A 25,000-nucleotide genomic window follows, 5' to 3' on the forward strand; every position below is an offset into this window, starting at 1 on the left:
TCTCGCGCTCCTGTGCGTGGGTTGGTACAGTATGTTAAGTAGGTGTTCCATGACCTTGATGCCCCCCTCCCCTGCTGTTTGACTGAGAACTGGATTCTGGAATGTTATCTGTAATGATCATTCTTGTGTCTTTCCTCTCATTTATCTTTACAGGCCAGAAACATCCAGACTGGGGAGCTGGCAGCAGTCAAGATGATCAAACTGGAGCCAGGTGAGCTGCTTCTAAACCCACCACAGATCTGTGCTTTCAGGTCAGGGGCTCTGGGTTATTTTACGTTTTGTTCATTTATTAGTATCAGCTTTTATTATTTAATAGGTTTTCTAGAACTTTAAGTCATCGACTTGCATTTTGGAACGCACGCTCAGATTACTGCTGTTACAGACCCTGACCCCTGTCCGTGACATGAGCAGACAAGCATGGCTCTCTTGCACAGCTGTTAAGACTCATGCATACTTCTTAGATACAGAGGAGTTCAAAATTTCTATTAGTCTAGATTGTGGAAAGTTTCAAAGAAGAAATTGCGAAATTCATGTTGTTGCTCGTTCTCTGTGAAGGGGCAGAGATAGTTGAGTCTACTGTGTGAGCAAAACTAATGTGGTTTTATAGTGTGGAAGTTATACAGTAGTCCCCACGTAGAGGAACACCTCCTAAGAGAACACTTAAACTGATTTTTCCCATTGTAAATACTCCTGCTAAACAGGAACAGGAACTTCGCTTAAAAGAACACCTTCTTGGCACCGCTAGCGATTCGTTCACAATGCATACAGTACTGTTTTATAACTTGATAACTTATCATCATCATACTGAAATTAAAATGGTTTATTCAGTCTTTTCAAATGCGACTTGTCATCACTAAATAATCATTTTATGATTTAGAAAGGAAAGAAGTTCATTCATTTCCACCATTTAATATAAATTGCAAATTATTATTCTTGACGGATCGTTCTGTAGAAGGACGTTTACAGATTTGTTGAGACGAGGTGACGACATCTCCCATTTTAAAAGAGAAGTTAAATACTAGAAATATAGTTTAACATTTTTATACCAGTTTTTCTCAGTGTCTCTGCTTGTGATATAAATTAGCAGAAGAGTAGTCAACAAAATACTGTTTTAGAGATTTCTATGTTGGATTGGACTGTCACTGTAATTAGAGTTTTTGCAAATTCAATTCAATTAGCTGTGCATTGAATACATCACATTGGAAGTTAACACAATAAGATCTGTGGCTCACTAAAAGGGGAGGTGTTTTTTGGCAGTATTAGTTGATCCCAGCACTGGCCCACACATCTTCAACTAGCTGACTGTTAAGGAGAGGGGACAGAATGTTCTGCTTCTCATTTGTACTGCCAGTTTTCTTCATGTCTATGGAGCCAGGCCCATATTTACAAAACATTTTTTTTTCCTGCAAAGCAAATAAATCTTGATGAATGGGTCTAAAAGGAGAGAGGCAAAGGAATTCTTAACAGTTTCTTCCATTTAAGGATTCCGATGCTGTCCACCAGCGATACAGTTGCGTTCAGTACAGTGGCTGCAGCATACAAGGGCTGCTGCTGCCCAAAACTGAGTGAGGGAGAGTGAGCCTTTCTAAAAGCAGCACCTGAGAGCGAGGAATTGAACACTCACTGTGACAGCTGAAGTGGCCTGGTTCTGTGGTTTCAGCACTGCGTGAAATACTTTGTTTTTAATCTTTCATTTGGTGCTTTGACTGCCCCTGTAAAGTTTGAACCTGTCTGCGGAAATAACACATTGTTTTTTTTATTTTTATTTCATCTCACAAGTGCAGTGCTACTTTCTCAAGTGTGTGTGTGTGTGTGTGTCATCGGCTGCATTTTGAAACATGCAGATTGTTTATAGGTTGTTAGGTGGTAGATACTGCTGCGGCTAACCACAGGGATGGAAGTAAAACTCCTATTGCAGAGCAGTTTCACCCATTTCAGGTTTTACTACAAGCTTGATTAGCCACAGCGTATAAGTAAAAAGCTCATGTGTGTCTTGCTGAATGCCTAGTAAAAACAGGATTTTGCATTGCCTACACCAGCATTTATAAGTTGTGATGCCAGCATTAATAAAGACCACATTCAATTCTTGTAAATGACATTTTTGCTTGATTTTCTATTGTTTCTTTCTCTTCTGCTCTTATAAAAATGGTCTGATATCGCACTTCCATTACATAAGAGCATGTGCCTATTTAGTGGTTATACTGTAGAATTGGTTTCGGGAACACAGTGTGCTTTTTATAGTAGCAGTGAAAGACACTTACTGTAGGTCTGTTTCATGCTTCTAGCTCAGCGCTTTGGTGGTTCACAGCAATGAGGTAGAAAGCAAGCTACCCTGCTCTCGCTGTACTTCTGGTGTTTTGTGCTTTGTAATGAGGTTTGGCTGTGCTTCTCAAGGACATTTGTGAGTAGGACTGAGTACTCTCATGTGCATTTCTCAAGGGTCTCTGTGCACACCCTCCTCACACACACTCTCAGGCTTGTGTATTACGTCGCTCATGCCTGTCTACAGCACAATGCTACTGTATGGGTGGATGCAGAGCTACAATGCAAGGTTGATCCTTGTATTGTTTTTCAGTGTGGCTGCATGGGCCCTGGAGAGACTTTTGAATGCAGATCCCTTCCTCCGCTAGTGTCTGATCGTGTAGAAAATGACATGACAGTGAATGCACAGTGAGTCACCAGCAGAGAAGCACTGTTACACAATCACAGACAGGGACAGGCAGTGAGGGAGCCGGTTTAACATCATGAGTGGAGCTTCCTCATGCCAGGGTTTAGAGCTAGAGCTGACCGGCTGGTGTGTTGTCTGATTACTGCAAACTAGATTTTACTCTAGCATCCTGGACATTGTGGCATCAGCCATGTGATATTGCTGGGTCATGGAACTGTGGTTAATGTATAACCAATAGCTGATGTCGTTTGTTAAACATTGACCTAGCAAGTCATCTAGTAACAATCAATTGAATTTTAAATCTTCTTTCTATCGACTGGTGAAGCTGCAATATGTACAGTAGTACAACACCTTCCTGTTTTCTGTAAAGAGAATCCATAAACATTGAAGCCTGTTGACATTAAAAGTTTACAGTATCTTTGCGTTGTAAAGTTTACTGTCACTATGGGAACCAGATTGCCTATTTATAGAATGGCGAATGGTAATTACAATGGTGACTAGGTAACACTTTTTATAGTTTGGCGGTAGGAGCAGCTGCTTCTCTAGGGAAGGAAATAAGACTCCCATTGTACAGCGATTTGATCCATTCCTGGTTTTACTATGAGTTCAATAAGACACACTAGAGCTTGTTACTTACACACAGTGACTCTTCAAGCTCATATTAAAATCTGGAATTTAGTCCTTCTACTACCTGGCAAAATGAGTCACGAGGAGAGGTTGAGGGAATTGAACTTGGAGTATTTACTGTAGTGTTGAAAGTAGAAGGATTAGGGGAGAGAAGCGTTTTTAAAATCCTAAAAAGGATCAACAAAGTCAGCTCCAGTCAGTCTATATTTCAGACTGAACACAGAAACCAGGACCAGTGGTCACTGCTTGGAAGGTGACTGGAGATGTGTTCAGACAGACCTTCTGCTCCTCCCTGTTTTCCTGTTTCTGCTGTAAAAGCACACTGCCTCACACTCTTTGAAGCAGCTCTGTTGAGATTTGCAGTGGGTGATGGTTGATGGCTTTTTGGGGCATTGTTTCATCCTGACGGTTCCATACCAGTTTATCTCGATCTGGCTCTCGTCATGTTTTGCAATTGCTGTGCACTGCATGGAAGGGAGCACTACTTGGAATTTCTATGCTGTGGATGAAGAAACACACACACACACCCTGTAAAACCTGGAATAAATCTAACTTCTGTGAAGTTTCTATGAGGCCCCCTTCTTTGTGAATACTGTATCAAGAATAAAGACCTACAGTGTTAGAATGACATGAAGTAAAATGCATGAAAAAGCATTTCATAAACAAGCAAGCGTTTCATTTTAATAATTCCCCATCTGCAAATAGCTTCCATGGTGGTCTTGTCCGAGGCTAGGAAATGTGATCCCTGTATCCAAGCGAGTTATTGCAGTAATGGAATGACTGTGAGAATCAGCACTGGGGCTCTTCACCTGCCTGCAAGCCTGCCCTCAGGGCTCCAGCTTGTGTGCACTTGCAATATAGGCTATAGGGAGGGACTGCTTGAAAAGTACTGGCCATTGCTTTGCATGGAAGCAGAATGTATTTGCATCTGTTGGGATTTCACTTCATACCCCTTATAAGAATTATAAGGTAATGCTGCATGCCTGCTGTTTACAGGGCTTAATTATACAAATACAGGGGAAGCATGTTCTGTCTTCTCTTCCACTGTCTAATGTATAATAATCCAAATCATTTCAATGAGTTTGTTTTAATGGAACCCTTGGTTTTCTCTGATCACTTGGAAAGATCTTTACAACCCAAGCTGACGTGTGCATTTGAACACTCCACTGAATCATGCGTTAATTGTACTGTTTTCTATTAATAGAGTTAAACATTTAAAAGTGACGGATCAAAGACAACTTTCAGGTCTCATTTTTTTCTTTCTTTTCTTTTTTGTATAAAGTCAGTTGGTGGGAAGTTCTCTTTTTTTTTTTTTTTTTTTTTTTTTTTTTTTTTTGATGTTGACACTGGTAAGTTCTCATTGTAAGCCAGGGCTGCTGTGTCAGTATTATAGTGTATCTGATGCTGACTGGGACTGATCGCCACTGAATCACCAGGTCATACAGGCTGTGTCCTTTTTGTTACATGTTTTGTCCTTACAAATGGAAGCGTTTTAGGAACTTGTCTCAAGTCTGAGATCCAGTCAATCGACCGGCGTATCAAAAACCTCAGATGTCACCACCACCACCCCCCCCCCCCACCCCCCCCACACGACGGGGGGGGGGTGTTACATGGGGGGGGCGAGTAGCTGGCCGGGCAATCCCCGCGTCAGATGTACTGGAGCCAGTCTTTGAGAAAGTAGTAAACCCTAAATGTACAATTCTTTTGTATTCTTTTTCAATTCCTGTACCAGTTTTTTTTTTTTTTTATAGACCAGCTATTCAGACATTTTTGCGTTAGATCCTAAAACTTGTAGACTTACTGTATTGCTGACTTCTTTTTATTATAGTGATACAAGTCAACTGTATTTAAATCCGCTGGGGTTTTTATAGACCACAATATTCTTTAGTTAGTGTATTTCATGTGAAAAGCACAACTGCTACCAAACGCTACCTGGGACCTTACCAGTGGTACTGTAGCTGCTGAAGGCCCAGTGTGGTTACTGGACACTGCTATTATAACTGTAGAGTGTGCTATTAGAAAACCTTCATAGGTTTGCAATACCGTACAGGGAGTCAAGCATGCAATGCTGTGGGCTCTTTAAGAAGCATTGAAATTCCAGTGCTGGGAGCAAACAGCAGGGAGAAAAGAATCTCTGTGTTGGATCTTATACTTAAACTAATAGGTTCCAGTGCAGAAGCTTGCTGTTCAATTGATAGCAGATGCTGAACATTTTTTGGCATGTGAAGCTCAGTGTGCAGGTTTTAGAGTGTTTTCTACCTTGTTCTGTGGTAGATATAAATTTTACTGTTGCTCCAGAATTTAACCTTCCACCCCGAGCCCACTCCTGCATCTATAACAGCCTCTCTCCTGTGTAGATCCATTATCCACAGCTGCACAGCATCAGCCAGGCTTCAGGAGAAGGATTCCTTGTCAGGCAGTTCCAGTCTGACTGTGGCTTCTTTGTACTGCCTGGCAAAGTAAGAGGAAAGAGGAGATGTAGCATGTAGCAGCATCTCCAGTGAATCTCCACATGCAGATTCCTCTGTCTGTTTTTCATGATGTGTTTGGAGCCGCTGATGGGTAAGGCATGGGGATTGTGGGTTTGGAGGAGCAGACTCTTTGCTGAGAGCTTGTTTATCACGGTCAGTGCAGGATGTCGTGGTGACATCATCAACCTGAATCTTATGAGAAAAACCACCAGAGTACAGTGGGGGGCCTGTGCTGCTGCAAAACAATGGTACAGTAAAACACCAGCGTCTGAACTAAAGAGGAGTCCAACCACAAAGAGAGATTTATTTACATGTTTGGGAAGTTTCTAGAGAAACAGACATAATGTAACTGTGCAATGACACAAGTATTAATATTGTAATAGATACTGAAGAGGCAACAATATAATTTACTGCAAATGGGATCTTGGCATCAGTTCTGTTTACTGTAGATGCATTCCTGTTTTAAACATGCTCACTCCAGTCCCCAAGCATGGTTACTGTTAGTAGGGGTGTATCTGCATTGCAAAGCTGCAATATTTACTTGCGAGGAAACCAGATTCCAGCTGTTCTGTAATCCTGCGTTGATTCTTATTTAAAGCACATTGAGCTTTGTTTTTTGTTCTTTGCTTTCGACATTTGTGCCAGTTACTAATTTGCCTAAATCATTAGCCATTTCTTTTTTTTTTTTTTTTTTAATTTAGTCGTTGCCAATTATTTTTATTTTCTCCCAATTTGAAAATGGGCAATTATTATTTAGGCTCGGCTCGCCACTACCACCCCTGTGCTGACTCGGGAGCGGCAAAGACGAACACACACTGTCCTCCGAAGCGTGTTCCGTCAGCCGCCCGCTTCTTTACACACTGCGGATTCACCGTGCAGCTGCCCAGGAGCTACAGCATAGGAGGACAACGCAGCTCCCGGGCAGCTAACAGGCAAGCCCACAGGCGCCTGGCCAGACTACAAGGGTCGCTGGTGCGCGGTGAGCCGAGGACACCCTGGCCGACCTAGGACCCCCCCCCCCCCCCCCCCCCCCCCCCCCCCCCCCCCCCCATTGAGCACTGCCTCCTGGGAACTCACATCCACAGTCAGCTGTGGAATAGCCCAGGCTCGAACCGGCGACGTCCAGGCTATGGGGCACATCCTGCACTCACACAGAGCACCTTTACTGGATGCGCCAATTGGGAGCACCGTTAGTCATTGATAAAGCCAACATTTCATATTTTACATGCAGCTTGATTGAGAACAGCGTATGTGTGTTTGTTTCTGACTCTGTATGAAGGGGCAACACTTTTTGCCTGCTCTTTCTGAAGTAAAGCCAGCTTGAAATACAGAGCGGTTACTAATAGATGTCTGGGATTGAAATAATACTCCTGTTGCGTTGCAGTTGGATCCATTCCACCAGACACACCCGACTTTGTCACCTACAAATGAAGCTCCTGACATACCCTGGAATAGACCAGACTTTAAGCAGTGGGAACCTTATTTCCATCCCTGTAATGAAGTGTAAAATAAAAATAATTACAGGTGCTGTATGAGACTGTGTATCTAAAGCTATCTCCATTCTCATTTCCAGGAGATGACTTCTCCATCATCCAGCAGGAGATCTTCATGGTGAAGGAGTGCAAACACAGCAACATTGTTGCCTACTTTGGCAGCTACCTCTGGTAAGGTCCTAGCCAGGAACTCAAACTCACCTTGTGCAAAGTTTACCAGAGTACAGTGAGGCTTGAGACTTGATGCTGCCCTCTAGTGAGTGCAGAGGGGGATGTATTTAGCACTGTTGTGAACAGCAAGGTCTCCATTATGTATTGATAAAACCTTTTGTACAGCGACAGGCACTAAAGGGTCACACCTGATGCCAGGTGTTTGCTTTGTTTGTGCTGCTTTCCCCTGCGTCACTCGCTGTGCAGAAATACAGGCTAGACCAGCTGGGATGATTGCAGCAGAGTGAAAGAAAAGGCATTTGATTATTACTGATATTGGATGGGTTAATTTGATTTATAGCTCGCATACAGGACTGCCAGCACTGGATCACAGCATTTCATGGTGAGAGTAAACTGGGATTTGTGCACCTCATCCACTGGGGCTCACTCTGCCTTTCATTTGTACGGACTGGTCTGTTGGCTGTATGAACTGTTTTATCTTAAAGGTATTTTAATGATTTGTACTTCAAGTGTAAGTGTTATTTTTAGGAAGATCCTGAATTGATGGTGGTACCTTTAGCCCTGTTGTAGTTTTGATTCTAATATTCATTCTTCAATTAAACTGACTCAGTGTTTTCAAATCTTTGAGCCAAGCATTCCTCAATAGGTATACATACTTCGCAGCTGATCAAACAGTACAGATGTGTTAAGCAGTGCTGCCACCTAGATGTTTCATAACAACTTTAAACCATCTGAAATAATAAAACATTTCTATTGTTGTTTTGATTTTGACCCCCAATTTCCTTGAACAAGTTAAGTCAAGAAATGCAAGTTACCGATCAGCCTGCGCCTGATTGATCTGAGCAGCCTGTAGCACCTGCATTAACACCAGTAACAGCTATCTGACTGCGCCTGACTGATCTGAGCAGCCTGTAGCACCTGCATTAACACCAGTAACAGCTATCTGACTGCGCCTGACTGATCTGAGCAGCCTGTAGCACCTGCATTAACACCAGTAACAGCTATCTGACTGCGCCTGACTGATCTGAGCAACCTGTAGCACCTGCATTAACACCAGTAACAGCTATCTGACTGCGCCTGACTGATCTGAGCAGCCTGTAGCACCTGCATTAACACCAGTAACAGCTATCTGACTGCGCCTGACTGATTGAGCAGCCTGTAGCACCTGCATTAACACCAGTAACAGCTATCTGACTGCGCCTGACTGATTGAGCAGCCTGTAGCACCTGCATTAACACCAGTAACAGCTATCTGACTGCGCCTGACTGATCTGAGCAGCCTGTAGCACCTGCATTAACACCAGTAACAGCTATCTGACTGCGCCTGACTGATCTGAGCAGCCTGTAGCACCTGCATTAACACCAGTAACAGTAGGAAACAGAGAGGATGCAAATTGACAGACTGAGCTCAAGGTTCTAAAGACAGTTGCAAAGAGGCCACAAACATGGTTTGAAATGAATCCACGTCAAAGCATAGCCTGTTGACAGTGAAAGTACAGATCCGCCAGGTAAAATATAACCCCTGGATTCATGGATGTACAAATTTCATTAAACAGGTTAATTCCAAGGTTTCTATGTTGGTCTGTACGACTCCTATTGGCACATTCTGGAGTGTTTTATAGCAACCTGGTCCAGCACTGTACTCTATCAAGGTTCTGTTAAATATAGCAGATCATTGTAACACCTGGGTTTGAGGTCATTCACTGATATGTTATTGTAGATGCTAATTACCTGAGTCTTTATACTGTAGAAGTCAAACATCAACACTGAACAGATCCCAAACAGTGGCGCATGCATTTTGACAGGATTTATTAGGACTTGCTTGACAAGAAGTGGAAACTCCATGTGTGAATGTGGCCATCATTTCTGGAAACAGTCTTTGAACCCCCTGTTTATTTTGACGGTTTAGCCCACAGTAAGACTTTTTGTCATGTCCTGACTCCGATGCAGTGAGTCATGAGCTCTAGCAAGTGAAGCACTGGAGCATTGTAACTCCAGTCAGGTATCTGTTGTTCTAGCAGAGCGCTTGTGGCTTGTGTGGTGTGTACAGCATGTAAAAGTAACAGCTGGTTTCTTGTTTCCTCTGTGCTTTCTCCAAATAGCCGGGAGAAGTTGTGGATCTGCATGGAGTACTGTGGAGGAGGATCACTGCAGGATATCTACCAGGGTAATGTAGCCACCCCGCTCTCCTCTCTTTGCATATTCAAATAGAGGTAGAGACTTCTATATTCCCACATCAGATACAATGTTACTCAGTACATCCCGAGCGGGTTCCACACGGCTCCAGCTTTCTTCCCGTGCACGTTGATTAAACCGATCGGGTGGAGTGATGCAGCTGCTTCCCTGTTTTCATCCAAACCTGAAGTGAGATTTGCTGCTTTCATCCTGCTTTTACTTTCCAGAAAGAAAAATTCCCAGTAATGATCAGGCTAATCTCTTAAAGCTAGAAGCTGTTTGTGAGGTGTACAGGTGCACCAGGGCTGTGTGAGTCAAACCTTGCATGGCTGCACTTTAGTAACTCGTGTGTATGTGTGAAGTGCTTTGAGGTCCTGTGTGGATGAAAGGCACATTTGTAAATGTGAGTGCAATTCCATTTATTTATGTCTTTTTGTTTTGTTTGCTTTTCTAGTGACTGGACCTCTTTCTGAACTGCAGATCGCCTATGTCAGCAGAGAAACTCTGCAGGTAAAATGACTGCTTTTGAAAAGCAGAATATTTATCAGCAGCCTGGTTTAGATATGTCACAAGAACTGTGGTTTACTCAGGTTCAGACCAATTTTAATTAAACTGAAACAGGTTTAATTTAAACAGTGTCAATTTTTTAAGTTTTTCAAAACTTTTTATATTCTAATAAAAAATGTAATTAAATCTAGCAAAACTTTTTATTAACTTGCATATCGTTCTAATTTCAAATAAATAAATACTGTTGTCTGGTAAGGTCTGATTTTTGTTTTATGTTTTCAGGGCCTTCAGTATCTACATAGCAAGGGCAAAATGCATCGAGACATTAAGGTAATTCCCTATGCAGCGGATCATGTGATATGTATACAGGTGTTTGTCTGGGACGATGGAAGTATGCTGAGCACACATACAGTGCTGCAGAAGTTAAATACGAAATATGATCATCATTTTAGTTTTAAACTATGTGTAATATTTTTATGGTTAAATAAAGTGTAATTAAGTGGAAGTAAGACTCCACAGACTTTGCAGTTTGATCCATTCCTGGTTTTACTGTAACACACCGGAGCTTGTTACCTAACCTATACACTGTGGCTAATCAAGCATGCAGTAAAAACTGGAATGTCTGAAGCTTCTATGCAAGAAAAGTCTTATTTCCATCCCTGACCCATTCAAGTTTATTTTATCTATAATAGTTTCATTTTTGTGTTCAAGTTGTATGCGTGCATGAGAGTCTCTCATCCATACTTCTGAGTTATCAAGGACTGCAAGTAGAATTCACTTCTCAGAATTGAAAATGTTAAGGCATGGAGCAAAACCACAGGAAATTACAAATGACGGCATGCCCTCAGACACTTATTTGCTGGGCTGGTAAAGACAGCTGAATGACAGTTTGTATTCTGGGCACTGGTTAAGCGGAAAACAAAACCCTCCTGCAGCAGATATCAGTGGGCCTTATCGTGGTCTCGCAGGGTCTGTCGGTGCTTGACAGATCATCCCGGACTCCGCCGAGTCCTGTCTGCACACAGAGGCTCGCCTGTATCCTGTTTGCTGCTGCCCTCCACTGCAGGATGCAACCACCATGTATTCAGAACTCTCATTCAGCACTGTCACACATTCATTCCTTCTGCCAGTGTGTTGTCTAAACTAATGACCCATTTAAAAAAGGGGAGAGCTTTCTTTCTAATTCTAGGCTACTTTCATCATATAGGACTTGTATATCTTTTTTTTTTTTTTTTAAAGCACCTTAGAATTAGGAATTGTGAAGCTTCAAGGGTGATTCTTCAGGGATGGAAATAACTCATGTTGCATAGCAGTCTGATCCATTCCTGGTTTTACTATGAGTTAAATTGGAATAGCCATTGACCCATGTGTTTTTCTTGTGCCCTGGTTGGAATAGCTATTGACCCATGTGTCTTTCTTTCTGTCCTCATACAGGGTGCTAATATACTACTCTCTGACAATGGGGATGTGAAGTTAGGTGAGGTCCTGAGCTGAAACTGTTCAACATTTCATTCTCAGTGGTCTGTGTTGATGTGAAATGCCCGTTCCACGGGTAACAAGGCTCTTTCTGTTCCAGCTGATTTCGGAGTTGCAGCCAAAATAACGGCGACCATCGCAAAGAGGAAGTCCTTTATCGGCACTCCGTACTGGTAACAATCTCTCTGTTTTTTGTAGCTGACATTATTCATTTATAATCCCTGATGTTAATAAAGCAACTATAATGTAGTGTAACCACTCCCTCGGATCCCATATTTTCACGTATCCGATGAAATCCTGGAACCAGTACAGTCAGATATGGCAGGTACTTCTGTATTGGTGGAAATCCTGTAATATGTATACTGTATTACAATAGGTACTGAAGCCTTATCACTGTATAAACTTTACAAGAAAGTGTCCTCATATTGAGCTCTCTACAGCATACTGTAGTTCACATTGATGCTCATTTCAATACTACTTATGGGAGCAATAATGCTTTCTAGTGTCTTTAAAAGGTAAACAATAATAATAATAATAATAATAATAATAATAATAAGTGACAAACAGGGTTTAACGCTATAATTCCATCTCAGGATTCCTACAGAAATAGAATTGCACTGTTCTGATACACTGCCTTTGCTCTCTTACTCTCTTTGCATGAACAGAGACTCTCTCTGGGCTGATTCATATTGTTGTAATGTGCTCCAGGTTTTCTTGTCTTGTGTGGTTAATCTGATCCCTGTAAGGTGACTCTGAGTGGGTTACACAGGAGTTGGATGCATCTCTAGGTTGAGAGGGCAGGGGGGAGTAACATTGAGTCCTTGGCTGGTCAGACCTGCAGGTATAAAAAGAGCCTGATGTCACCTCTGCATGGCGCTAGATCAGTTTTCTACACTGACATGCGTGAAGTCAGTGTTAAATAACAGGTTATTTATAGACCTCAGCTTGTGTGTGATGCAGTTCAGTTCTCCAGACTGCAGAACTGCGTCCAGACTCGGCCAATAAGAAGGAGAGCTGCTTTCATCTATATTTTTTCCCCTTTTTTTCCCCTGTGTGTGTGTGTGTGTGTGTGTGTGTCTGGCCCCCAGTGTAGCCCAGCTGTGTTGCATCACATTTCCAGTAAGGTGGGTGGGGGAAGCGGGTGGCTGATACACGTCATAATCCACACCAAGAACCACACTGCAACATATCAGTAATGATACAACATGCACAGAATGAGAATGTGGTTTTCTGTCTTTTTGTAAACTCCATTGAGATGAAAAGCTACACTGTATAAACTCATTTCTGTAGTGTGATCGAAGAATGTGGCAGACAGAATTAATATGTTTTTGAGCTACTAAAAGCTGCAGAGCTCTCCTGAAGATCAGGCTGCACTGTGAACCATATTCACAAAGCTGCTTTATTTAGAGACTGTTGTAAAAGCTGTAGAGCTCTCCTGAAGATCAGGCTGCACTGTGAACCCTATTCACAAATCTGCTTTATTTAGAGACTGTTTTAAAAGCTGCAGAGCTCTCCTGAAGATCAGGCTGCATTGTGAACCCTATTCACAAAGCTGCTTTATTTAGAGACTGTTTTCCTCACGACTGTTTGTAAATGCTGTCTGATATGTAACTGTTTAGAAATGTCTTATAATGGTTTCATCTTATCTAGTTCTGACTCGGTGAAATACGGAATAACATTTTAATAATGCAGTGTGATCTTTGGAGCAGGTAACCTGGCCTCCATTGCCCTGGCCATGCCCCAGCTGTGAGACTAGAGACAAGCAGATTGATTGGAAACCAGATATGTTGAGCTAACCCCGTTTCAAATGACATCCTTGAAACACATAATGGGATATTTTGTGTTCATCCATAACACCCAAACACGCTTGAGTAAACTAAAGAATTTTCTTAGCAGAGAAGCCTTACAGTATGAGCAGTGTCTTTTTAGATCGACTGGCGCACCCTTTGTAACATTTTTCTGTGTCTTCTAGACTGATTGATTATCTTAATGTTTTGTTTCCCAAAGGATGGCTCCTGAGGTGGCTGCAGTGGAGAAGAATGGCGGTTACAACCAGCTGTGTGATATCTGGGCCGTGGGCATCACCTCCATCGAGCTGGCAGAGCTGCAGCCACCCATGTTTGACCTGCACCCCATGAGGTACACTGCTTCAGCAAGGCTGGGCAGCCTGTCTGCATCACACCTACATAACGTGCAGTCAACACTCACAGATCTTTCCAGGAGACTTTCAGTGCTTCACTTAAACAATGTGATGTTCTGAACTTTCACCTTTTGATACCTCTTTGTACCATGTCTTGTATCCATGAAGAATTAGCCTGCTAATAAATGTGTAAGACACCAGTGCATTTATCTCTGCTTTTTCAAGATGGCCATCATAGATTCATGAAACCTTACAGGACTGTGGCTCTGTAATAGAGATCATATAGTCCATGCAGAAATGTGTGCTGTAGCATAATTAAAATCACTGTTATAGTAAATATCTCATTATCATCTCATTAATAGCCAACAAATCGTGCTTCTTCCTTTTCAGAGCCTTATTTCTAATGTCAAAAAACAGCTTTCAGCCACCCAAGCTAAAGGATAAAAGTAAATGGTAAGCACAACTTTTTTTACTTCAAAATTAGCTGTTTCTCAAAGAAAAATAAATCAGTTTTTACTGAACTTATATTGTGTTTCATGTGTATAGATGTCTTCATTATATATTCTTTGCGTTTTCTATTGCAGGTCAAATGCATTCCATAATTTTGTGAAAGTATCACTGACGAAAAATCCAAAGAAAAGGCCCACTGCTGAGAAGCTGCTCTCGGTAAAGATCTCCCAGTCCTGGTTTGACATTTATTCATAGCTATTGAAACTAACAACACACACAGACTCCAGTGTGGTGTGGACAGTAACTACGATTTCCCAAAGTTACACTACATTTTGGTCATCTAACTGGAACCATAAACACAAGCCATTTCACAGATTACATGGATTTGCTTAGTAGCGCTTGAGTGAAAGGGAGCCAAGTGCAGCAGCCAGGTTCATACTGTATTCAGTGAAGAGCCATGTTCTAGAATCGAGGCGTTCCAACCTTGTTCTTCACTGTTTAAACCTTAATGCAGGTTCTAGCAGTTTCTAATGTCATTATTCATGTTAAACCTGGTGCAGAATAGCCCACCAGCATTGCCCACCTGTGCTGTGTTGGTATAGATGACTACATGGGGACGGGGTCCTGTAATGAGAATGGCTGACGTGTCTCCCTTCTGATTGTGCCCCCTCTCCAGCACATGTTTGTCGGACAGACTGGGCTCAGTCGAAGGCTGGCTGTGGAGCTGCTGGACAAACTGAACAACCCAGACCACCCTCCCCATTACAGCGAGGTGGATGATGACGACCTGGAGGTAAGGCAAGCGTTTGTGTTAGCGAGCGAAACAGTAATCCATGATCGCAGTGTATTGCCCATTCGCGATTTATTTATGGAACTGAAAACGTATTCGCAATAGTCGTATTCTCAGCGATCGTCATGCTTTTACTCATTTGCCGCTGAAAAGCGTAAGTGCCGCTGCTGTTACCTTCTATCTGTTTTTATGTACAAGCTATTTATCTTAATGTAAAGAGATTCTAGGGAGTTTAACAGGGTCTTTCCCGGTATAACGAGAGAGAGCTAAAAGCAGACAGAAAAAAATAAAATGGGTGTGAGAGAGAAAACTAGAGAAAGTTACAGATCATGCTAATTGTGATCAGTTTTGTATCCCATAGCTGATACTTGAAAATATCATTATTGTCCAACCAGCTGGCTGTGCAGCAAATGTACTCCCCTCATTAGCAGAGCTGAAACCCTCTGCCTCCCAGTCCTTCAGCTCAAACCACTGGACCATACAGCCTTCCAGACCATTTTCAAAGTGACAGCCCTCCCCATTCCTTATCTTGCAGACCTTTGCAAAGCACCGCATTTTGATTTTGGCCAATTGACACGCAACGCATCGGACATTGTTGGGTTGACTGTATAAACACCATTAATATCTCTTGACCTCCCGACCTCCTTGTTTATTGTTGGAGGCCTGCCTGACTCGGGTACTTGCCGTGCCTGGTGTCGAATCTTCTTGGCAGGGGATTAGACAGTGATGGCACTGGTGACTGAATGGTAGTCTTTGTGCAGCTTGCTCCCATGCTGTCTGTGGCTGCAGTGCTCATGAAAACCACAAGACCCAATTAAACCTGTACTAAATAGACAGGGATGTATTTAACTGGGGAGCAAATTGGTCACAACAAATGTAAAATTTAAACATCCATGTAGTTTTATTAAACTGGCAGTCTTCTGTTTACCGGTTATACTAATACCTGAGGATGTTCACATATAGTGATCAGAAAAGCAGTTGTGTTGCAAGTTTCCCAAGTGGTTCATCAGATGATATTTCAGCATGTCCTTTCTTCTAAAGGAGACAAGCCCTTGAGGGTCTTAGTGGTACACTGTCATTGATCTATATTCAACTGAGGCTCCCAACAAGAACATCATTAACACGCCATTCTTTAGTTCATTGCTATGAGGACCCACCTCTGCAATTTGATTTTCTATTTGATTATCCAGCTTCCTGTGGCACCAGTTACAGTAATTTAGTAATCTAGATATCTCCTGTAGCTGGTCTTACTTGATTTCCTTTACAAGTCGAACCAGCAGTGCCTGTCACAGAACTCTACAGCAAGGGTTAACCATCAAGTAGATTATTGAAAGGATTTTAAGCAGTGTTTGTGTGTGTTTTTGGGTAGCCTTTTTGCCTGTTTTGTTCAGAGTGGAATACATGTGTCAGACTGAGCAGTTTGTTCTGATCTCTCTGTAGCCTCTCTCAGCTGTTCGGCACACCATTCGTTCCACTAACAAGAGCTCCAGAGCAGAAAGGACGCGCTCCGAAATTAACTGTAAGTCTCCTGGGGGTTAGTGGGGTATGTTGTGTTTCTTGCATGCCGTGCCCTGCTTCGTGGTCACACTAAATATACGATATATATATATATATATATATATATATATATATATATATATATATATATATATATATATATTTACATACTCATAGGTTCATATACAGGATCTACAATGCACTGCCAGTTATTAAATCCAACACAGCTATCCTGCTTTACTACATGCTGTCACCCAGCTCAATGTTTAGCTGTGATAAGGACAGTGGATGTGCTGTATAGCAGACTCTCACTGATTTCAGGATTATTGCATCTGCATTAATGTAAACACTACACATTTAACAAATGAAATGGGTTTCGTAGTTAAGTTATTGATCAGGTACTGGGATGTGAATAACCAGGCCCCTGCTAAATCTACTCTGAACTCTCATTTGCACTTGTCACAGCAAGAACAAATCCTTAGGGTTACTTTGTAGGTTTACTGTTAGGAGGAGTTCTTCATGCAGCTATTGGGAGACACAATGTGTGCTCAACCCCCTTGGCTCCTAATCATTTCAATAATAAACCTCATTGAGGGGAGTTTTGAAACTGGGTGCAGGTCTAGCGCAAGTGTCTAACCCTGTGTGTGTGTGTAGAGACCTCCCTAGTCCTGGGTTATAGTCTCTGGTCCAGTAAGCAGTGAAGCAGACTGCTGAAAATAGCCAGGATCCTTGGAGGAGGGGTTACTGATCAGGGGAGCAGATGTTCCAGACAGAGTACATTTCTGAACGCATGATGTCAGGGTTGTTTTTATAGGAAAACACCCAGAATTTACAACTCTCATGATTCAATATCCCTGCCATTGTTTCTAGTGATCAGTTATTTCCTGTATGACATATTCTGAAGGGTCTAGTATACAAACACATACAGTGAAGAGAGTAACAGTGATGATCTGAAAACCAGGCTCTATACTCTGATACCTATTCGTTCATCTAACTCATACCAGGGAGGTGAGTTTATATTAAAATATGGTTCAGTAGGGAAGCTTTCAAGCTTTCTGTATGAATAATTATCCTGCTGATAAGTGTGTGTCTAACCCATTCTATCAGCTGGCACTGACACAAACCTGGCATGAGAATTTCTCTCTGGCATGTTTTTGAGCACTTGTGATCTGCAGTTTGTCTCCTACCGGTGCTGTATCTTGCACTGTTCCACACTTGGAGGCTTTAGACTAGACAATGACAAAAACCATTTACAATCAACTAATACTGGGTGTGCAAGATACTCTTTGTTTAAAACATACTGATCATCAGAGAGGAATGTGTTACTGTTTATACCTGTCATTTATCTGGTAAGAGCTGTTGATTTTCACGTCTGAGTTCAATGCTGTAGCTTGCTGTTTTCAGGAGCTCCACGTCTCAAGCAGTCCAGCCACCCTTGTGTTTTCAGGGAAAGTTTTGAAATTATTTTATACTGTACCCCGGGGGAGACCAAAGTAGGCCCTTCCACTCCTGGTCTTTGTTCCAGCCCTGATCTAAATTGTTCAGTTGAACCAATGAAACCTGAAGTAGTTCATTATATAATTTTACCTGTTAACCCTGGAGTGGAAAGGCCTGTGATTGGACACCCCTGCTGTACGTGGAACTCCATTACATCACAGTACACAAATCTGATTGTTCCAACACACTACATTATAATCAAGACCCTTGTTTACAAAGCCTGTAGGACTTTTCTGTCTGTCCCCAATATTACTGGGAAATGTTGTATAAATAAATACTGAAAGTAGTTCACACTGGAACAGCTGAAGCTGTGCAGTGGCTCCAGTGGTCTCTGCTGACCTCTAGTGTCTGGAGGGTGTTATGCCAGCAATGCACACAGTTCCGAATATCATTTTGTGTCTGTTCTTTAACAGTTGACAAGGTGCAGTTTGAGCCTCCTCTACGGAAAGAAACTGAAGCTCATGCTGAGATGGTAATGTAGATTTATATATAAGCGCACTAGAGATATAGAAACATTCTCTGTCAATAAGTAATACATTAAAAGTTCTATCTATAAAAATATATATCTGTTAAAATCCCTTGACTCTTGTACTGTATAAGCCTTCCTCTTTTCGTGTGCTGTATTGTATTCAGAATCACCTGGCCTGGATTTAGTTGAAACACCAGAAGTCAAACAACATCTGCATGTTCCCTATTAATGTTCTCCATTTATTGTTAATATTGTAGTTTTGGTTCGACCTTCCCTTAAAAATGCAGTTTAAAAACTAAATCCTATACAACTTGTAATTGCAGGACGTGACCAAAGACGACTTCTCTTCCCCGTGGAGCCCTTTCTCAGACGGAGGAATCGGCAGCAAGTAAGAGAATCTCAGTAATAGGTGACTGTCTGGTTTAGGTCCTCTGAGACTGGAGTGAGCAGCACGGCTGACCCTCCAGTAAGGGGGGGTTGAGGCTCCGAAGGGCAGCCTGTGAGCACAAGCTCCCTGCCATTTCAATCAAGTACTTCCAGAGAGACATTCTGCTTGTAACTGGTGTGTGTGTGTGTGTGTGTGTGTGTGTGTGTGTGTGGGAATTCAGCCGCCTAGCGCCAGTGCTTACTGGATCTCCTTAACCTCGTCCCCAAAAAGAACACAGAGTGTTCATGTGTCTGATTCCACCGGCCTTTTTAAACACAGCAAGACAGAAAACAAGACTTCAGAAATAACCAGTTCCTGTGTTTTATTTCATCTCTTGGAGGTTATTCATGTCATTGCTTGTGTTTAATATTCTAAATCGTTTTCTGCAATTTGACTCGATTTAAAAATTTTCACTACCTTGCATGTTTTAATAATGGCTTAAATATACAAATATATTTAGTTTTTTTTTTAACTTTCTCTTGTTGCAATTTTAAGTACAATTTTTAGAATACATTAATTAAAGCAGTACATTTAGTAATAAGACACTTCAGGGTGTGTACTGTTTGAAATGCACTATGCACACCTTGGCGTGTCTTAGCGCTTCATTGGGGTAGCATAGCAGCGGCTGATTACTTTAACCCTTGAGTTTTATTCAGTATTGTTTTCTTGTAGATTACTGTGCGTTCCAATACACAATGAGGATTTTACCATTACGAGTTGGAAAAGGCTCACAGTGACCTTGTAAGGATGAGCTGATGTGTGTTACCTCTCTGGGTTACAGATGTATCCATCATCCATTAATACTGGAGAGCTCCTAGCAAAAGCATGTGCCCCACTAAAAACCCAGGTTAGGCAGAGATACCTGGCGGTTTTGTATTGTGAATATTAGTGATTCCTCACTATACACTAGCATTGCCACTGAATCTGAACTGCTTCCTCAAATGCAACACAGTCCCTTTGTCTGGTGCAAGCTTAGTGGCGTGTCATACCAGACACTAACAAATTATATACAGGACAAGCCCCATTGTCAAATAAAAATCTAGGGCCATTCCATGAAAAGAGAATGCTACATTGATGAGCCATTGATATCAGGGGCAAGCCCAAGATTTCTTGGTGATTTTTCTTATATTTGAATGTTTAGAAGTTTGATCATCAGAAGGCTTGGGCTTGCCAGCAGTCAGATATGGATGACATTTTCATGGACTGGTTTGTTAATTTTAAGAAGAATGCTTTGGAAGGGACTGGCTTGCCCTTTTAGTTTATCTTGGCTTCGGTTCCCTGGGTATCTGCGATGGAGCTGCTTATCAGGGATGGAAATAAGACTCCCATTGCACAGCGGTTTGATCCATTCCTAGTTTTACTATGTGTATCCTGAGCTTGATACCTACACACTGTGGCTCATCAAGCACGTAGTAAAACCTGGAATAGGTGAAACAGCTGTGCATTAGGAGTCTTATTGCCATCCTGCTGATGCTAGGAACTTTGTAGCATATTCACTTCTGCCCTACCCAGTGCATTGGTGATTGCTGGTAAGTACCTGCCACTGGTCTGTTAATGAGCTCTGAACATAGTGTTCCTGTGCTTTGACAGTGTTTCCTTCTTCTCATTCTTCTCTCCCCCTGCCCAAGGAGCCTTCTCAAATGCGTAGAGGAGGAGTTGTTCCAACGGTAACTCTCTGCCTGACTGTGCTGTGGTGGTGCTGGTGGTGGGGGTAGTGGCAGCTCCAGTGCTTGTGTTGTGATGTGCTCTGTACAGCCTGGCTGCACATTCCACCCCATGTGTTGTGGCTGTAGTTTGGACAATGGTCTTTCATAGCTCTCAATCTGGCACATAAGTGCATTGTGATCCCTTGTCTGCACTCAATTGCACAATCATTCAAACAGTCCTTGCTGTGTGTTCCAGTTTTACAAACATCACACACAAACAGCGCATGGGAGACAATATAGCACATTGCAATCTATAAAAAATCTGTGATATGGATGCGCAGCTGTTTGAAATTTTTGGGGAATAAGCGTACAGAACGTCATTAGCGCTGTTAACAGAAATCATTGCGTCTTTCTCTAGTAACCCTGGAGCATCTCTCTTCCTTTTTTTGGTGGCAGCCTCCTCTTCAGTCATATCTTATAATCATTATCTAACAGAATCTGAAATGTGTTTAAGTGAAGTATGTATGTCCTTTCTTTTTTTTTAATGCACCAGTTTAGTAAAAATGATTGTGAATAGTTTAGTATCCTTTACTAGCACATGGATTCCGACTCAGCCTCCACTCCAGAGTGGACCTGGGCTTTCATCTCCTGCACACTAATCTACTGACACAGTGTTTCCTGTACTGGATTTAAGAGGTAGTAGATACATACTGCACCTCGCACTGAAGTGCTGTGTGTTTCGTTAAGGGACCTGCAGGATTTTAGCTGTATTGTAGTACATGAAAGCATGATTTCAAACTGTAGGGGGTGCTGTTGCTATACAATACCACATTCCACTAAACTGCCTTGTGCACGATTTAATGAATTATTCCTCCTTTTGTCACAAAGTTTATAATGAAATGTTTAATACCGAGAAATGGACGATGCACTGTGTTGTGGAGTTGCTACTGTATTTAGATAATTGGGGAAAGCATTTAGTTCATGGAACAGAATGAAGCAGCCTCCTCTGATCTGAACATGTCAGACTGCAAGAGCAGTGTGTTTGTTTAGAACAGGATCCAGGTCACATGGAGAGACTGGCACTGATCCAGGAAGTGTAGCAAAGTAAATGGGCAGCCCCTAAAACTCCATCCAGTCAAGCTTGTTGTCCTTTAAACAGCAGCCTGGGTTTATAGCCTTATGCAGCTGCAAACTCAATTGATTATCGAGAACATCAGGCTTTGCGAGATGTACTCTGGAGACAAAGCCGTCCACACAGTCCCCCGATCCATCAGCAACTGGCACAGCCTCCCCCCAGCCAGGGAGACTTCATTGAAACAAAGAGGCAGCACAAGTACTGCCCAGAAACAAGGGGCATTGAAATTCAAATGGATATTAATCCAAGCCAAGGTATTCCATCAGAGCCGTCAGTGTACAGGAGTAGCTTGAGTGGATTAACCAGAGCAGACTCTGGTCAGTGTTCTGAACTGGGGGAGAAAGACTTGTGCTTCTTTATTTGGGAGGGTGTTTTCTTTTTTATTAGCAGAGAAGATTGGGAGTGTGTAATGTATAAGACAGTGTATAGCAAGCTACAGTACTGAACAACTGGGATTTCTTTTTTAAGTTGATTTTATTAACCCCCCTTCTTTGAGTCTCTTAGCTGTTTTTGCTGCCTGGTCACATTCCATGTGCTCAGTTTGCATGAACAGTTGAGCTTGTTTTCATTACAGTCACTCCTGCAGCTTGTCTGAGTTGATTCAGTGATGCTTTTGTAAGCAAAGGCTCTTGAGTGTGTATGTTGCTACATGCACAAGCTCCTGCATGCACACACTGTGCAAAAAGCAACACACACTTCAGAGGAGCGATAACCAAGAGTTTTCCATTTTCTTACACCTGTTCGCGCTAGTAACAACATCATTATTATCAGGATCCCCTATTTTCTGAAGTTTTATTTCAGCAGCTTTTAGATCCAGTCAGAACAGGAAGTGATTCGGTGCCTAGATACTATTTATTTATTTATTTATTCCCGCTCTCCCCCCCCCCCCCCCCCCAATCCATGGTGTTTTGTAAAAAAAAAAAAAAAAAAAAAACACACAATCAAAAATCGATTAAGAACCAAAATGTGTTTATTGTAATGAATAGTGGAAGAATGTAAAGGTTGCGAAACCCTTGGTTATCTGTCCTTTAAACAAGCCTTGCTGTGTATATATAGTGTTTATTAATCAAAATGGACCTGGAACATGTGCAAGATGAAGTCCCTGATAAATTGTGGATTTGTAAATCACAGTGCCTTCCTGTGTGTCCCTGTTGAAATGGGTCATAGTTTCCAATGTCTTTGTGTAAGTGTATTATAATAACTCTTGGTTGTGGATAAGGCTACCTGTTCACTGCTCCCCTGTTTTGTGAGGGATCCAGAGAAAATCTTGTGAATACACATCCTGAAGCAAAGGAACCGTGAATAAGATTGGTTCCCCCTTATAAAGTATATAGAATTTCTACAAGAGCAGTGAAAATGTAAACCGCGGCTATCCGCCACCACAGGGATAAAAAGCTATTAGAAGCAAGTCACTTATAAGAGAGTTCTACATTAATTGTGCACAAAACTATATAAAATAATGTCTCTGTATTCCAGTTGCAGGCAATAAAAACACTATATATGTTGTGTTTGTGTAAATGTGTACAGAACTGCTGGTTCATGGTGGGTGTACCTGGTCAAGGGGGTCAATGCCAGTGTTTTGCCCAGGAACAGACAGGCTTGGGGTCTCAGTATTTGTTGTGGGAGCAGTCACCCAACCTGCAGTGTGTTCCTGGAGCTCTGTGCCAGCTGCTGACCCCTGTTTCTCATCCGCTAGGGGCCACTTTGCACATCTGGAAGACGGGTTTGAAGACGTGGATCTGTAAGTCCCTCTGAAAAGGGAAGCACACAGTTTGAATTCTAGAGGGGGACTTATTTAACACGAGTGATATTCAGCTGGTTTGACTGTATGTGTTGTTTTATTTTGTAGCTCAACCTTGAAACAAGGAATTCCTCCACCACTACCTCCAAAGGTCAGTAACAGTTTTCACACTTCCACGTTGAAAGGCATACTCCCTCAATCCCTCTCACTCACACACACACTCCCTCCTTCACTCATTCAGTCACTCACTAGTATTTTAAAGCTGATCCCATACCTCTCCTTAGCTTTGGTACCATTTCCCCCACCTTCCCAGATCTCTGTGGAGTTGTATCAATGTGCTTTAGAAGGTTTGTACTGTATGTCCACTGTTTATAGTACAGTAAAGTGTACAATGATTATCACTGTAGGTATATGGTAATACAATATTACATATGATAACAGTTTGTAATGGAAATTTAACACAATAGCACATAATTTCTCAAGACCAAGAAGCAAGAAAGAAAATGGTTAATCAAGCTACACGCAAAGTCAAATTTAGATGAATAGATTAAAATGATAGGTAAGGGATTGGTAAAAGGATTTCAGTGCAGTATGTGGTGGGGAGGGTCTCTGAATGAACTGTGTCTCTCTCCTGCAGCCTCGGATGAGCAGCAGCCCAGATGAGGTCGGTCTGGATGAGGAAAAGTCCCTGACGGTGCGACGCTTCCCTCTCTCCGACAACGGGCACTCCTCGGGCCTGCGCAGGCGGAGCTCCCCCACGCCGGGCAGCCTGCCGGAGCTCATCTCTGCCGGGATCCTGTCTGCCAGCGTGAGCAGCCCCGTCCTGCTGCACCGCGCCGCCGCCGAGCAGGGTGAGAGCAGGGAGACGGGAGCGGCTGCCTGGGGCTCAGGGTTACTCTGATTACATTTTATGTTTAACCTGGAGAGTCCCGTTGAGATTAAAATCATATAATATAATACAAGAAAACACACAGATTCAAGTGAGCAGAACCAGTATTTCTTTACTGTGGTAACATATTGTTATATGTTAAATAATAGAAAACTAAATAATAACCAAAATGCCATTATACCTTTTTGTGCTTTTTTTTTTTTTTTTTTTTTACAAACGGGATGTAAAAAAAGCTCAGCAGCGTCTGTGACAGCTAGAATATATTCAGCTTGCTTTGTGTTCCAGCTGACGTGGAGAGCATCCCCAGCCTGAATGGTGACGGCTGCATGCAGCCCCCTGTCCTTCCACAGAGGAAGGAGAAGAAGGAGTTCCCAGTGAGTTACAGTGTCTTCACACTTACAAGTGCAATCATCCGTGCAAGGTGCTGGAACGTAACTTAAAATGATCAATTCTTTTCTTTTTGCAGAAACCAGCCATCAACGGCCTTCCACCTACACCAAAAGTTCTTGTAAGTGTTCATCTTTGAACAGCCTTTGTATTGCCGGTGCTGCTTAATACTGTAAAGGACGTTTGTGTCTCACAAATAACATGATGCTAACTTTCTTGCTTTTGCAATGAGGTGTACGAAAAACAGAGTTTCAGATTTTAAATGGATTTGGTCATCCAAATTGTCAGTTTCCGCCTGGTTGTATGTGATGGTACTTGGTTTATAAAGTTTGCACTGAAGTCTGT

The 25,000-nt window shown here is 42.2% G+C and overlaps 1 protein-coding gene across 1 annotated transcript; it reads left to right on the forward strand.

Annotated features, from left to right (window-relative positions):
• Positions 1–147: 147 nt before the first annotated feature.
• Positions 148–24,809, forward strand: LOC121308022 (mitogen-activated protein kinase kinase kinase kinase 5-like; the record flags this gene model as incomplete). The annotated part of the gene is made up of 20 exons (XM_041240323.1): positions 148–211; positions 7,340–7,430; positions 9,532–9,596; positions 10,059–10,114; positions 10,394–10,441; positions 11,546–11,588; positions 11,688–11,760; positions 13,595–13,726; positions 14,118–14,180; positions 14,312–14,393; positions 14,854–14,970; positions 16,408–16,486; positions 18,375–18,433; positions 18,754–18,818; positions 20,486–20,524; positions 23,335–23,379; positions 23,488–23,530; positions 24,017–24,230; positions 24,554–24,642; positions 24,735–24,809. Coding segments are annotated over 20 exons (1,527 nt in total), but the record flags the coding sequence as incomplete, so codon positions are not given.
• Positions 24,810–25,000: the final 191 nt, after the last annotated feature.

Source organism: Polyodon spathula, unplaced genomic scaffold, assembly GCF_017654505.1.
Source record: "Polyodon spathula isolate WHYD16114869_AA unplaced genomic scaffold, ASM1765450v1 scaffolds_79, whole genome shotgun sequence".
NCBI lineage: Eukaryota > Metazoa > Chordata > Actinopteri > Acipenseriformes > Polyodontidae > Polyodon > Polyodon spathula.